This window comes from Alternaria dauci, chromosome 7, assembly GCF_042100115.1.
Source record: "Alternaria dauci strain A2016 chromosome 7, whole genome shotgun sequence".
NCBI classification, from domain to species: Eukaryota; Fungi; Ascomycota; class Dothideomycetes; order Pleosporales; family Pleosporaceae; genus Alternaria; species Alternaria dauci.
The window spans coordinates 1,184,400-1,199,209 of NC_091278.1; the positions used below are offsets into that span (position 1 = coordinate 1,184,400).

The 14,810-nt window shown below is 54.4% G+C and overlaps 3 protein-coding genes across 3 annotated transcripts; all 3 read left to right on the plus strand.

Moving 5' to 3' along the window:
* Positions 1–327: 327 nt before the first annotated feature.
* ACET3X_007549 (uncharacterized protein) lies at positions 328–2,146 on the plus strand (the record flags this gene model as incomplete). The annotated part of the gene is made up of 2 exons (XM_069453707.1): positions 328–564; positions 638–2,146. 2 exons carry the CDS (start codon positions 328–330, stop codon positions 2,144–2,146), a joined length of 1,746 nt encoding a protein of 581 aa, XP_069304712.1.
* Positions 2,147–4,470: 2,324 nt separating this feature from the next.
* ACET3X_007550 (uncharacterized protein) lies at positions 4,471–11,568 on the plus strand (the record flags this gene model as incomplete). Its single annotated transcript, XM_069453709.1, has 5 exons — positions 4,471–4,647; positions 4,733–4,903; positions 4,975–5,069; positions 5,123–9,984; positions 10,034–11,568. 5 exons carry the CDS (start codon positions 4,471–4,473, stop codon positions 11,566–11,568), a joined length of 6,840 nt encoding a protein of 2,279 aa, XP_069304713.1.
* A 549-nt stretch (positions 11,569–12,117) lies between these two features.
* ACET3X_007551 (uncharacterized protein) lies at positions 12,118–13,707 on the plus strand. The gene is made up of 2 exons (XM_069453710.1): positions 12,118–12,518; positions 12,703–13,707. Exons 1-2 carry the CDS (start codon positions 12,330–12,332, stop codon positions 12,898–12,900), a joined length of 387 nt encoding a protein of 128 aa, XP_069304714.1. The 5' UTR covers positions 12,118–12,329; the 3' UTR covers positions 12,901–13,707.
* Positions 13,708–14,810: the final 1,103 nt, after the last annotated feature.

Below are 14,810 nucleotides of genomic sequence, written 5' to 3' on the forward strand. Positions count from 1 at the left end.
ATGACTGGCGACAACACACGGCACTGGGCAAAAGTGGAATCGTCAACATCCCGGACGCTCGTCGAGAAGGGCACAGCAGCCGCAGCCCACGCGCACACCACCACCGCCGGCGCACTTGCACTTGCACTTGCACGTCGCAGGCGCTGGTGACGACATAGCACCGCGACGGAGCAGTCGTGTTTGGCCATTTCGTCACTGCACCCCGCCTACCGCTGCTCGTTCCCCTGACCTCCCACGACCGCTTCGCTGTCGCTGCCACCACCACTGTCGCAGCCCAACCACCACCACAACCACCACTGCCATCACTACCACACCGCGACAGCCACCATGACGGCCAACGCGGCCCAGTCTTCGCCGGGCCGGGGAAGATGGAACAGCACCGAGGAGGCACTCGCCTACTACAAGGCCCAGTACGAGACGCTCGAGACGGAACTGCAGGAGTTTCAGGCATCAAGCAAGGAGCTAGAGGCCGAGCTCGAGCGCGATGTCGAGGAGAGCGAGAAGCGGGAGCGCAAGCTGCAGGAAAAGGCAGAGCGTCTGGCCTTTGAGGTCGAGGAGTGGAAGGTGCGTGACTTGCGCCGCGTGCAGAGCGGACATGTGCCCCTCGGCTTGCACAGTTGCTAACAAGGAGCCACAGACAAAGTACAAGCAGAGCAAAACCGAGGCCAACAATGCGCAGAACGCTCTGCAAAAGGAAATCACAGCCATGCGCGAGAGCCACCGCGCCCTCCAGATGCGACTCCGCGACATTGAAGTCCAAAGCGACGACTTCGAGCGCCAGGCACGCAACCAGACATCATCCCTCGAGGACGTCGAATCCAAGTACAACGTAGCCATTGAGCGCAGCGTCATGCTGGAGGAGGAGATCAAGATTGGCGAGCAGGAGCGAGAGGCGCTGCGCATAGAAACACAGCGGCTTAGGGACGAACTGTCGGATCTGCGGATAGAGACGGAGATTACGCAGGAGAAGCTGCGCATCGCAGAAGAGACCATCGAAGGCCACCACCAGCGCAAGGTCTCCAGCCATCTCTCTGGCAATGCTCTGAGACCACGCTCGCCCGTCTCCGAGGCGTCGACCACCGCGACTACTGTCTCCTCGCTCACAGCTGCTTCGACCCCGCCACACTCGAAAGCAGAAGGCCTGCTCCCGGACACGACGCCTCCTTCTCCGCCATTGTCTGACGCTCCCATCACCGTGAAACCTGTACCCTCCACGCCCATGCCCAGGCGCAAGAACTCGATTGCACCCCTGGACCCCGGTGCGACCCCTCGCGCCGGCCTCTATCAGCGAGCTCAGAGACATTCGCGGAACCCCAGTCTGTCAGCATCGCGGCCAAGCACAAGTGCCAGTGGTCGGATGACGCCTTCTACACGATCGACTGCTCTCACATCACGAGCGCCTAGACCGAGCATTGAGGGTGCGGCGCCGTCGGCAGATTTGCCTAGATCAGGCTCACTGTATCAAATCCGCGGACTGATTGGCAAGATGCAGAAACTCGAAGAGCGCGTTCATTCAGCACGATCCAAACTCCCTGCGCCAACGACCACCCCACCGCGAGCGAGTCCGCGCACCGTTAGTGCCATGGGCCACCACCATGTACCGAGCACAGTCACATTGAGAAGTGGCAGGAAGCGCAACTCGCACGCGTCGGCGGGTTCGTCGGTGCCTGGCGCTTACGAGTCGGGCTCCGCCGTAAACCGGCTCTCTTTTGGCGTTTCAAACTCTTCACGCGAACCCACCAGCAGCAGGCCTGGCAGCCGCGCCTCCATGTCATCAGGGTCAGCAATACAGAGACCGCAGAGCAGAAGCAGCAACCGAACGCCGCTAGGCCACTACCAGTCATCGTCGATTAGCGGAGCGGAGCCCCGTCTGCCCAGGCCGAGGAGCTCCATGAGCGGACATGGCCACTCGCACTCGCTATCCATGTCGCGACGGGACAACGACACCAACAGCGAAGGAAGCGGCATTTGCACACCGGTAGGACGGCGGCTTACCATGGAGAAGACGGGCATCCCTACACCAAGCGGGATACCAAGACGTCAAAGTGCAGGGCGAAGGGCGAGCAACAACATGGACGGTGGAGACATGGCCCCTCCTGCACGGCCGAGGAAAATGTCGACGCAACCTGAGGAAGAGTCGTACTAGGATGGCATGTCGCGTTAGCGAAACTCGGCAGAACTGCAGGGCCGTGTGCGTGTACGGCTTGGGTGAATTTCCAGCACACAAGCTTTACGGCACTACATCTGATGCATTCTGGAGTCGGACACGCGAGACGCAGACAATACACTTGTAGGAAGGGGAACTAGGATGGGGTGTCTGGTGCATTTTGGTCAACCATCGGTTGCACATGGGATGGACGAAGACGAATTGTCTCGAGAAGAAATCCGAGAGATTCACAGGTTCCCTAGGGGCCATTTACATATTGCTTTAAACTTATTTTCCTTTGTCTGAAACCAATATACCCCGAATTCCATTCATCCCGAGGCTTTCTTCGCTCCTTTTGTGCCAGAAACACCACGTCTGGGGGGCGGGCACCTCCCCAATTGGTACTAATTAAATCTTACAAAACTCCACGTGCTCAGACTACTCGGCGTCGACTAGCTCATCGTTCTGGTATGAAAATCTGGGGTAGAGGCGCATGCATGTTGCATTGGCGTTGGCTGCTGGGCTGTTGGGGTTGACATGTGAAAGGCCGCATAGGGCAACATCGTACGATTCTGATGTCAAATTGCGGGACTGGCCGCTGCGAACGCAGTTGGCAGCAGTGCGCAAACCCCAGCCTTAGAAGACCCTGGATCTTCGGAATACGCATCGGAATCTAGCTCGACTTTATCTTACTTTCTGACGGACCTGAGTGCGTGAGTGAGTGAGCATGTGTGAGAGTGTGTTTGCTTATGGCGCAGACCCGCTTACCGGGCAAACGAGACGGTGAGCCTGTGCGCTACAACCGGACGCACCGCGGGACTTTGTGCCAGAGATACCGCCGCAGGGCAGCACCCGACAAACGTTTTACTAGCCATTGGGAAGTTTACATGTCGCTTGCTTCGATCCGGCTTCGAGAATCGCCAGATGCGACTATCTAGAAGCCGATGCTTTTTGTTACAGCGTCATCTATTCTTATACCCAGCTTCAGCGTGTGCTTGATGTGTGTGCCGGCTGCGGCCGTTCTGGGCGCTGATTGGCTGGGATACGATCGGAGTCCGGTGGGAGATATCGGGGCGAGGAGACCCGAGCATCATCTTTTGAGGCTACCTTGGCGTGGATTTGTGATGGTGAGACAGGTATTTAGTTGTTTGGTGGCATGGCGATATGACGGTGTGAAGGGCGAGATGGGGTGGGGAGGCCGTGGTGGGCGAGGTGGTGGAGACGAGGGGACAAGACACTATATCGAGGTGTTGAGAGTGTTGAGAGGATGCCCAGGTGCGGAGCTGCTGTGATGAGTAACTGGCAATCAGTCTTGGAAAGGCAGTCAGCGGATCAACGGCGATAGAGAGTGCTTGACCAGCGTTCGGCGAGAGATAGCAAGGGCTCAACATGCAGGTACTCGTGCTCGGGTTGGGTCTCGCAAGCTCGCAAGAAGCAACTAATGCGGAAATGCTCCCAACAGACCGACTGTAGCAACCGCCATGGCGGGCAGCTCCCCAACACACGTCGTGCACATCGATCATGGAAATGGCTGACAATCTTGAATCCAAGCAAAAAGACTGGCTAGTCATTGAGCATAGCTAAGTAGTCGAATTGTCCCGTAGACCTGCCGCCGTGTACAAAATCGGGTTCCGAAAGGGCTTCCGAGTCGTCTACCGTGGCTTCGTGAGGGATGGACAGGGGCGGTATGGGGGACGTGGTGCAGGGCCTTGCCGTCTTCGGCATCGTTGGCGATGCGATAGCTCAACAGCTCTTCGGGAAGTGCATTGGGGTGTTCCGCTATCCTCCATAAAAATTTAATACATACCCAAGCTGCTCCGGACGCCTGCGACTGCTGCTGCCTCTCCCTCCCTTCTTGCTTTGCTCTTCCCCCCTCCCATCTACACCTTCTCCCAGACTTATAAAGCATACGCCCGTGGTGTTTGTACCCCTCCTCGTACACACACTACAGTCCCTCATTCAATCCAAGTTAATTCGTTGGTTGTTGGTGCTTACCTCCCAGCACCGCATACAACGTACTGGCACCCAGGATTGCTTTTGGGCCCTCTTGCACACCGACTCTACGACTGTCTTCCGCTAATACTCTGATCGTGTCCTCCCACCGACCAGAAGCTTTCCAGACGCACGCGTAGACTGCAGAGCATCGCCATTCGGGTACATTTAGATCTACATTAATTCGACACTAAAGGCCGAGCTCCAGCTTGCCCTTACCAGTGGAAAATTGACCGATCCCTCACCGAGCTGCAACCGAACTTCGCCTCCATTCCCTCCTTCCTCCCACCCAAACTCAATCCCCTCGGTGCATGGGATTGCCTTTACACACCATGGCCGGAGCTGCACAGAACGGAGTCAATGGGGATGCCAATGGCGCCCCGAGCTCCTATGCCGCCAAGTACGATCTTGCTCCGCATTTCATCGGCGGAAACAACCTCAAGGTAGCCTCGCCGGGCAAGGTCAAGGACTTTGTGGCTGCACACGACGGACATACGGTCATTACAAATGTGAGAGAAAAAAAAGCCCGCTTCGCAGCGAATTGGGGGGTTGTTGTTGAGAGACGACGCGCTGACGCTCATGTTCCCCGCATAGGTGCTTATTGCGAACAACGGTATCGCCGCAGTCAAGGAAATCCGCTCCGTGCGGAAATGGGCGTACGAGACTTTTGGCGATGAGCGGGCGATTCAGTTCACCGTCATGGCGACGCCCGAGGATCTCCAGGCCAACGCAGAGTACATCCGCATGGCTGACCAGTATGTTGAGGTGAGTAGCCATCCATGCCCAGCGAGACCGTGCGACGAGCGACGAACGGATGGCTAACGGGGCATATGCAGGTACCCGGCGGTACCAACAACAACAACTACGCCAACGTCGAGCTAATTGTCGATGTGGCCGAGCGCATGAACGTGCACGCCGTGTGGGCAGGATGGTGCGTATACACGACGAACATTCGCAGGACCATGGCTAACCATTTGTCACCAGGGGACACGCATCGGAGAATCCCAAGCTGCCCGAATCGCTCGCCGCGTCGCCCAAGAAGATCGTCTTCATTGGTCCTCCTGGGTCTGCCATGCGCTCGCTCGGTGACAAAATCTCGTCCACAATCGTCGCACAACACGCCGGAGTGCCCTGCATCCCGTGGTCAGGAACCGGCGTCGACGAGGTCCAGGTCGACCAGCACGGAATCGTCACAGTCGAGGACCACGTCTACGACAAGGGCTGCACAAAGTCATGGCAGGAGGGTCTGGAAAAGGCCAAGGCCATTGGCTTCCCCGTCATGGTCAAGGCCTCGGAAGGCGGTGGTGGCAAGGGTATCCGAAAGGTCGAGCGCGAGGAGGACTTTGAGCAGCTGTACAAGGCCGCTGCCTCTGAAATCCCCGGCTCGCCCATCTTCATCATGAAGCTTGCGGGCAGCGCGCGCCATTTGGAAGTCCAGCTGCTGGCTGACCAGTATGGCAACAACATCTCGCTGTTCGGACGTGACTGTTCGGTACAGCGACGTCACCAGAAGATCATTGAAGAGGCGCCGGTAACGGTCGCTGGCTCAAAGACCTTCCAGGAGATGGAGAAGGCTGCCGTTTCGCTCGGACGCCTCGTCGGATACGTCTCGGCGGGTACCGTCGAGTACCTCTACTCGCACGCCGACGACAAATTCTACTTCCTTGAGCTGAACCCTCGTCTCCAGGTCGAGCATCCTACCACGGAAATGGTAACGGGTGTCAACCTTCCAGCCGCCCAGCTTCAAATTGCCATGGGCCTCCCATTGCACCGTGTCCGCGACATTCGACTCCTTTACGGTGCCGACCCACACGCCAGCTCTGTCATCGACTTTGACTTCTCCACCGAAGGCAGCGCCAAGAGTCAGCGACGCCCTACTCCCAAGGGCCACTGCACGGCCTGCCGTATCACCTCGGAGGATCCCGATGAGGGCTTCAAGCCATCCGGTGGTACTATCCACGACCTCAACTTCAGGAGTAGCTCCAACGTTTGGGGTTACTTCTCCGTCAGTTCCGCTGGTGGTATCCACAGCTTCTCCGACTCGCAGTTCGGTCACATCTTTGCTTATGGCGAGAACCGACAGGCTTCGCGGAAACACATGGTTGTTGCGCTCAAGGAGTTGAGCATTCGCGGTGACTTCCGTACCACTGTCGAATATCTGATCAAGCTGCTCGAGACTCCTGCTTTCGAGGACAACACCATCACCACTGGCTGGCTTGACGAGCTCATCTCGAAGAAGCTCACTGCTGAGCGACCCGACACCATGATCGCTGTCATTTGTGGTGCCGTCACCAAGGCTCATGTCGCCAGTGAAGCGTGCGTCAACGAGTACAAGACCAGCTTGGAGAAGGGTCAGGTGCCCTCCAAGGACGTACTGAAGACGGTGTTCCCTGTGGATTTCATTTACGAGGGCTACCGATACAAGTTCACTGCCACCAAGTCTACCGTCGACAGCTTCACTCTGTTCATCAACGGAACCAAGTGCTCAGTCGGTGTCAGGGCACTTGCCGACGGTGGTCTTTTGATTCTGCTTAGCGGAAAGTCGCACAACGTCTACTGGAAGGAAGAGGTCGGTGCCACCCGTCTCTCCGTGGACGGCAAGACCTGCCTTCTCGAGCAGGAAAACGACCCCACACAGCTGCGTACACCGTCACCCGGTAAGCTTGTTAGGTTCCTGGTTGAGAACGGAGACCACGTTGATCAGGGCCAACCTTTCGCTGAGGTTGAGGTCATGAAGATGTACATGCCTCTGATTGCCCAAGAGGCGGGTATGGTCAACCTCATCAAGCAGCCAGGAGCCGTTCTTGAAGCTGGTGACATTCTTGGTGTCCTCGCTCTGGATGATCCATCCAAGGTCAAGTCTGCCCAGAACTTCACTGGCCAACTTCCCGACTTGGGTGCTCCTCAGGTGCCTGGAGCCAAGCCACCGCAGCGATTCGTATACCTCTACTACATCCTGCAAAACATTTTCCAGGGTTTCGACAACCAAGTCATCATGCAAAGCACGCTCAAGGAGCTGGTCGATGTCCTCCGGGACCCCGAGCTTCCGTATGGCGAGTGGAACGCACAGGCCTCTGCTCTCCACACCCGTATGCCTCAGAAGCTTGATGCCACCTTCTCCCAGATTGTCGAGAAGGCTCACAGCCGTAACCTCGAGTTCCCTGGTAAGGCTCTCAACAAGGCTTTCCAGAAATTTGTCGAGGAGAATGTGGCCAAGGGCGACGTTGCCCTCCTGAAGGCTGCATTGGAGCCTCTTGCGGATGTTATTACCCGCTACTCGGAGGGTCTCAAGGCACACGAGTACAGTGTCATGATCAAGCTCTTGGAGATGTACTGGTCTGTTGAGTCTCTCTTCTCTTCTCGCACATCGCGTGACGAGGAAGTCATTCTCAAGCTTCGTGATGAGAACCGCGACAACATCATGAGCGTCGTGCAGACTGTTCTCTCGCACGCCAAGGTCGGTGCGAAGAATAACCTCGTCATTGCCATTCTCGAGCTCTACCGACCCAACAAGCCCGGTGTCGGAAACATTGCCAAATACTTCAAGGACATCCTCAAGAAGCTCACGGAACTGGAGTCGAGACAGACTGCCAAGGTTTCCCTCAAGGCCCGTGAGGTCCTCATTCAGTGCGCTATGCCTTCGCTTGAAGAGCGCACTGCGCAGATGGAACACATCCTGCGCTCTTCAGTCGTTGAGTCTCGCTACGGCGAGAGCGGATGGGACCACCGCGAGCCCAACTTTGAAGTCATCAAGGAAGTTGTTGACTCTAGGTACACCGTGTTCGACGTGTTGACCCAGTTCTTCGTCCACTCGGACCCATACGTCGCTCTTGCTGCGCTTGAGGTGTACACTCGCCGAGCTTACCGCGCGTACCAGCTGCAAAACATTAACTACCACAACGAAGGCGAGCAGCAGTCTTTCTTGTCTTGGGACTTCATCCTGCGCAAGGTTGGTGAGGCCGAGTACGGTCTCGCTGTTGAGCCCTCGGAACCCGGTACCCCCAGCACACCTGGATTTGAGCGTCCTCCTCGCATCCAGTCATTGAGCGACATGACTGCTTGGCAAAACCGATTCGAAGGCGAGCCTACTAGGAAGGGTGTTGTCGTCCCTGTCGAGTACCTTGATGACGCAGATGAGCTCATCAGTAAGGCACTGGATGTCTTCCCTAACGTTGGTAAGGAGAAGAAGGGCGGTATTGGTCTGAGGGAAGGCCTCACTATGAAGCGCACTCCCACCACGGGTATCAACGAGCCCAAGCACAGCGACGAGCTCACGGGCGTTCTCAACATCGCTGTCCGCGACATTGAAGGCACCGACGACAAAGAGATCTTGGACCGCATCCTGCCCATCGTCGATGACTTCAAGCAGGAGCTTCTGTCTCGTCGCATTCGCCGGATCTCATTCATTTGCGGCCACAAGGACGGAACCTACCCTGGCTACTATACTTTCCGTGGACCCACGTACGAAGAAGATGCCAGTATCCGTCACGTCGAGCCGGCTCTTGCCTTCCAGCTCGAGCTTGGCAGACTCTCCAAGTTTGACATCAAGCCGGTCTTCACTGAGAACCGCAACATCCACATCTATGAGGCTGTTGGTAAGGGCGCCGAGAGTGACAAGCGCTACTTCTTGAGGGCTGTCGTCCGATCAGGCCGTCTCCGTGAGGAGATTCCTACGGCTGAGTACATGGTGTCTGAGACTGATAGGCTGATGACTGACATCTTGGATGCTTTGGAGATTGTTGGCACCTCGCAAGCTGACATGAACCACATCTTCATCAACTTCTCGCACGTCTTCCCTCTGAACCCTACTGAGGTTGAAGAGGCCATTGGCGGTTTCTTGGAGCGCTTTGGTCGACGACTCTGGCGCCTCCGTGTCACTGGCGCTGAGATCCGCATCATTGTCACCGACCCTGCGACTGGCATCCCTTACCCTCTCCGTGTCATCATCACCAACACTTCTGGATACGTTATCCAGGTGGAGATGTACGCTGAGCGCAAGTCCGAGAAGGCTGGCAAGTGGCTCTTCCACAGCATTGGTGGCACTACCAAGATTGGTGCTCTCCACCTCCAGCCCGTCTCGACTCCTTACCCTACAAAGGGAGCTCTGCAGCCCAAGAGGTACAAGGCTCATCTCATGGGTACTCAGTACGTGTACGACTTCCCTGAGCTCTTCCGTCAGGCTACCGAGAATAGCTGGATCGAGGCTATCAAGAAGCACTCGTTCCTCCGTGATAGGCAGCCAGCCAAGGGAGAGTGCCTCGAGTACTACGAGTTGGTGCTTGATGACACTGACAACCTGGCTGAGGTCAACCGTGATCCTGGCCACAACACCATTGGTATGGTCGGTTGGATGGTTACCGCGAAGACACCTGAGTATCCCCGTGGTCGCCGCTTTATCATCATCGCGAACGACATTACCTTCAAGATTGGTTCGTTCGGTCCAGCGGAGGATAACTTCTTCCACAAGTGCTCTGAGCTTGCACGAAAGCTCGGCATCCCGCGAATCTACCTCTCTGCCAACTCTGGTGCTCGTATTGGTCTTGCTGAAGAGCTCATTCCTCACTTCTCCGTTGCATGGAAGGATGTCAACAAGCCCGAGGCTGGTTTCGACTACCTCTACCTGACACCTGAGAAGTACGAGCACTTTGTTGATGGCAAGCGCAACGACGTCATCTGCGAGCCAGTCGAGGTCGATGGTGAGAAGCGCTTCAAGATCACTACCGTCATCGGTGCTGAAGATGGTCTTGGTGTTGAGTCGCTCCGTGGTTCTGGTCTTATTGCTGGTGAGACATCGCGGGCTTACGAGGACATTTTCACCATTACTTTGGTGACTTGCCGCTCAGTTGGTATGTATCTCTACCCTTTTTCGCTTATTCGTATACTAAACTCCTACAGGTATCGGTGCTTACCTTGTTCGTCTTGGTCAGCGTGCTATCCAAATTGAAGGACAGCCAATCATCCTCACGGGTGCTCAGGCCATCAACAAGCTGCTCGGTCGTGAGGTTTACACTTCTAACCTCCAGCTCGGTGGTACCCAGATCATGTACAGGAACGGTGTCTCGCACTCGACTGCCGATGATGACTTTGAGGGTGTTTCCAAGATCGTCCAGTGGTTGTCCTACGTACCCGACAAGAAGGGCAGCCCTGTCCCTATCTCGCCATCAGCCGACGACTGGGACCGTGACATCACCTACTACCCCCCTGGCAAGTCTGCCTACGACGTTAGGCATCTGATTGCCGGAAAAGAAGACGAGGACGGTTTCCAGTCTGGTCTCTTTGATCGCGGTTCGTTTGTTGAGACCCTTGGAGGCTGGGCTAAGACTGTTGTTGTCGGTCGTGCTCGCCTCGGTGGCATTCCTATCGGTGTCATTGGTGTCGAGACACGTTCAGTTGAGAACGTCACCCCTGCAGACCCCGCCAACCCCGACTCCATCGAACAAGTCACATCCGAGGCAGGTGGTGTTTGGTACCCCAACTCCGCCTTCAAGACTGCTCAGGCTATCAAGGACTTCAACAATGGTGAGCAGCTGCCATTGATGATCCTTGCCAACTGGCGTGGTTTCTCTGGTGGTCAACGCGACATGTACAACGAGGTTCTCAAGTACGGTTCTTACATTGTCGATGCACTCGTCAAGTTTGAACAGCCCATCTTCGTTTACATTCCTCCGTACGGCGAGCTCCGTGGTGGATCATGGGTCGTTGTTGATCCCACCATCAACCCTCAGTTCATGGAGATGTACGCCGACGAGGACTCACGTGGTGGTGTTCTGGAACCCGAGGGTATCGTCGGTATCAAATACCGTAGGGAACGTCAACTCGACACAATGGCCCGCAACGACCCTACCTACGGTGCTCTTAAGCGCAAGCTGAACGACAAGTCAACACCAGAGGCTGAGCTCCAGGACATCAAGGCCCAGATGACCGAGCGCGAGAAGAAGCTTCTACCCATCTATGGTCAGATCGCCCTCCAGTTCGCCGATTTGCACGATCGCGCTGGTCGTATGCAAGCCAAGGGCGTCATTCGACAAGCTCTCCGATGGCAGAACGCCCGCCGGTTCTTCTACTGGCGCCTTCGCCGCCGTCTCAGTGAGGAGTACATCCTCAAGAAGTTCGCTGCTGCTGCCTCGCCCACACACGACAACCCCCAGGCCAACCCACTCACCCGCAGCCGTGGCTTCGAGATGTTGAAGCACTTGTCCAACATCCCCAACTGGGAGCAAGACGATATGGCCGTGGCGACCTGGTACGAAGAGAACAGGCCACTCGTCAGCGACAAGATCGAGCAGCTCAAGACCGATGGCATCGCGCTCGAGATTGCGCAGCTTATGCGCAAGGACCGCGAGGGTGGACTCAAGGGTGTCATGAGCTTGCTCAGCACACTGCCCACCAGCGAGAAAGAGGAGGTGCTCAAGATGTTGAGCAGGGCTTAGTGAACGTATCAATATTTGCGTGTTTTCATTCGCTTACGGCATGGCATGGCATGGCATTTGGGGGTGTTATAAACTTTCCTGGGAAGGAATCGGGATGGCGATATGTGTGTGGTGTAACTTTAGCGTTGCTACTGTGCGACTGCGGTTTTCGTATGATTCCCTTTTTTGCTCCCAGAGCATATTTAGTTTAGTTGCATTGATGAGGAATCAGGCGGGTGTTGGGAGGCACTCTTTCTGTTTTTCCTCATGATGTGTAATTGATCTTCAAGTTCAAAAGTCTTGCCTGTGTATGTGTGCTGGTGCTTCTCTTACCTCACGTCCCACGTTACTTCTCTCTGTTATCATGGTCACTTACGCATTACTGCAAACCACCCACTGGGCTCTTTCTTTTCCTTTTCTGCGACTACAGGCTTCTGCCGTCCTTTTGTTACTTGTAGCGTGGAAGTATGCGGATCGCCGACTCCACTTTCAGCTGCGGGGTTCCGCCGCGCGGATACGTCACTAGGCCGCAAAAACAGCATCACCGAGCAAAGAAAATCCGAGCCAAGAATTTTCTTCTTGGATGTGCTTTGCAAGGCCTTGATCCTTTTCTCTTTCCTTCATCACCATCGTACCATTGTCCCACGATTTTACTGCACATATACGCAAACTTCCTCTGCTGCTGCTTGCTGATTGAGCCGAAGAAGCTTGGTCCACCCGTCAACTCACCACCAACCAACGAAAGTCGAGACAAAAGAGACGAGAAAGGAAAAACATTCAAAATGGTTTATACTATCGTTGTTCATCTGCTTGCCAAGGAAGACCAGGAGAGCATTGATAAGCTGAGCGCGAAGCTTGTCGAGGCTAGCCAGGTGTACAGCAAGGACAAGGAGACGTTGAGCTGGTTTGTTATGCAGGACACTGTTGATAAGAGGAAGTTTACTATTGTTGAACGGTATTTGAAGGAATCGGTGAGTTGGATCGTCTCTTTTCTTTTCTTTGTGGAGTTGATCAAGGACTGGATGGGATGCCACTACAAAATTGGAAGATGGGTTCAGCGTGCGCTTTGATTCTGGAAATCACCAAGCCTCAGATATGCTACTATCAAAGAAATGAACAAACGACATTGGAAACTTTACTGACATAGCTTTACAGTCTCAACAATATCACCTCAACAACCCGTACTGGAAGACTTTCGACCCGTACGTAATCCCTTTGCTGGCCGCACCCATGGATTTGAGGCGCCTGGAGGAGTTGGATACGACGGTCACGAGCGCGGGTGCGCATTACCATGAGGACGCTGTAAAGGCAGAGACCAGCGTTGGCGACATGTACAAGGGAACTGACGCTTAAGCTGGAGAATATCCTATTGCTCGCGTCGAAATTGAAGGAATGTAAAGAAATTGAAGTTGGCCCTTTGCTGCCGAATGTGATATTGGGAAACGAGTGCGACTAAGCAAGTGAACTGGATCCTTGAACGTATCTACTCAGAGACTTACTGATACACAGCTTGGATGGCGATCTGTTCAGATGCTCAAACACTATGTACTCGCTGCTACGCGGATATCTGGACTGCAGGTGATTGATAGCAGATCGTGAAGAGATGATATCCGGTGTATCTTGGACCCAGCCCCCACCAATACCGGCTAATTTAACCCAGTAATGCATCATGTCATGCAAATAACTGTCATCTCTTCCCAGATCTACCCTCCATCACACAGATCGGCGTACATGGTGGGTTTCCAGTCAAACTCTGCCACGAATCGACGCAGTCATCCACACGTTGGACTGAGGATCCTCAACACAGTAGTTCTACTATGGTCATGCATCACCTGGCCGTTCGTTCGCGGAAAAGGCTTGGTGAGAATCCCTGTTACGTATCGTTACTTCTCCAAGGCATTTCATCTTCGAGTCCGCCGAACGCTGTTCATATTAGTGACCAGTCCGTGGGATTGTCATTTGAGGACAGTGTGAATTCGGGCTTCAAGGTTCGAGTGGGGTAAGTCACCGTGACATATTTCCAATGCTGCACAAATACGACATATTCAGTCTGTTGGATATCGTCCTCTTATATCGCATCGCCAAGGTTAGGCTTAGAAGCTGTGTAAGTGCTTGGAGGCGAAGGCTCTACTATTAGTCTAGTCGCAAATATTCCTTCCTCTTTCGAAATGATATGGTGACATAGCTGGCATCACTGCATATCTCGATGACTGTCATCACTACAACTGAAAGACACCAGAGGCATTGTTTGACCCTGAGTTTGTTAGCTTTCTCGTAAGGCACTGCAGACATTATTACAATAGTCACTTTAGATATACGCACATTGACTCAGGACTGTGTATTCATCTGGATAGTCCAATCTCTCCGCAACATATCTGGTTTTCGGAAGACGGCCAAGATCTTCGTCCTCTTAGAGCATCCTACTGTTTAACACATCATGGCACATCTGGCGCTTCTGCAACATGTACAAGCTTAATGATCGAGAAGTCACCAGCGGTCACCAAGGGCGGCGATGTAGTAGTTATCGAAACCGTCCAATTCCTGTACAATATCTCCATTTCGATTTCCATTGCATTTACCACACACTCACAATTATGTAATAATTTACATCTCCGTGTATTCGCGCAGGGCAGTTCATGTGAGGTCTAAAATCTAATCGCGTCTCTCCTAGAAAACCAAACTTATCAAGGGAGTCCATACATCCTATGAATCCAGCCGAGGCTCGTAGCTAGGACAATCGATATGATGCCTTTTTGGGTGACGAGCGCAAGACCAAAGACTCTGGCGCAATCTATATGACCAAATGCCCGGCTAAGTGGTGCAGCAACCAAGATTCTCAAGTATCTAACGAAGAACAATATGATGCTGTTAAGAGCTATGTCCGCAATAGGAGATCAAGTCCCGACCACAAAACAAGTCCTGTAGTAACTGAGTGAGTGTCATCTCCCCTTAACAACGAAATTACCAAGGAACCGATATACCACCGCTAGATGCATTACACTAAGCTATACCTTGCACTACGCCGTCATCCTGGTAGTAGGGACGCGGACGCAGTACCCGTCTATAAGGTTGACCCTTATCACCACGGCCATTTCTCCCTCCCCCTTCACCAAACTAGCGGCAACCAAAAAATCTATATGAACTAGAGCGAGTCAAACGTCCTCCATTCCCACGACCCCGGAGACGTCTCCCCAGAGATTGTCACGCAACGTGTCGAAAAAGGAAGGAGATGAGGGGGGGGGGGGGGCGTCTCGTCTCGACTT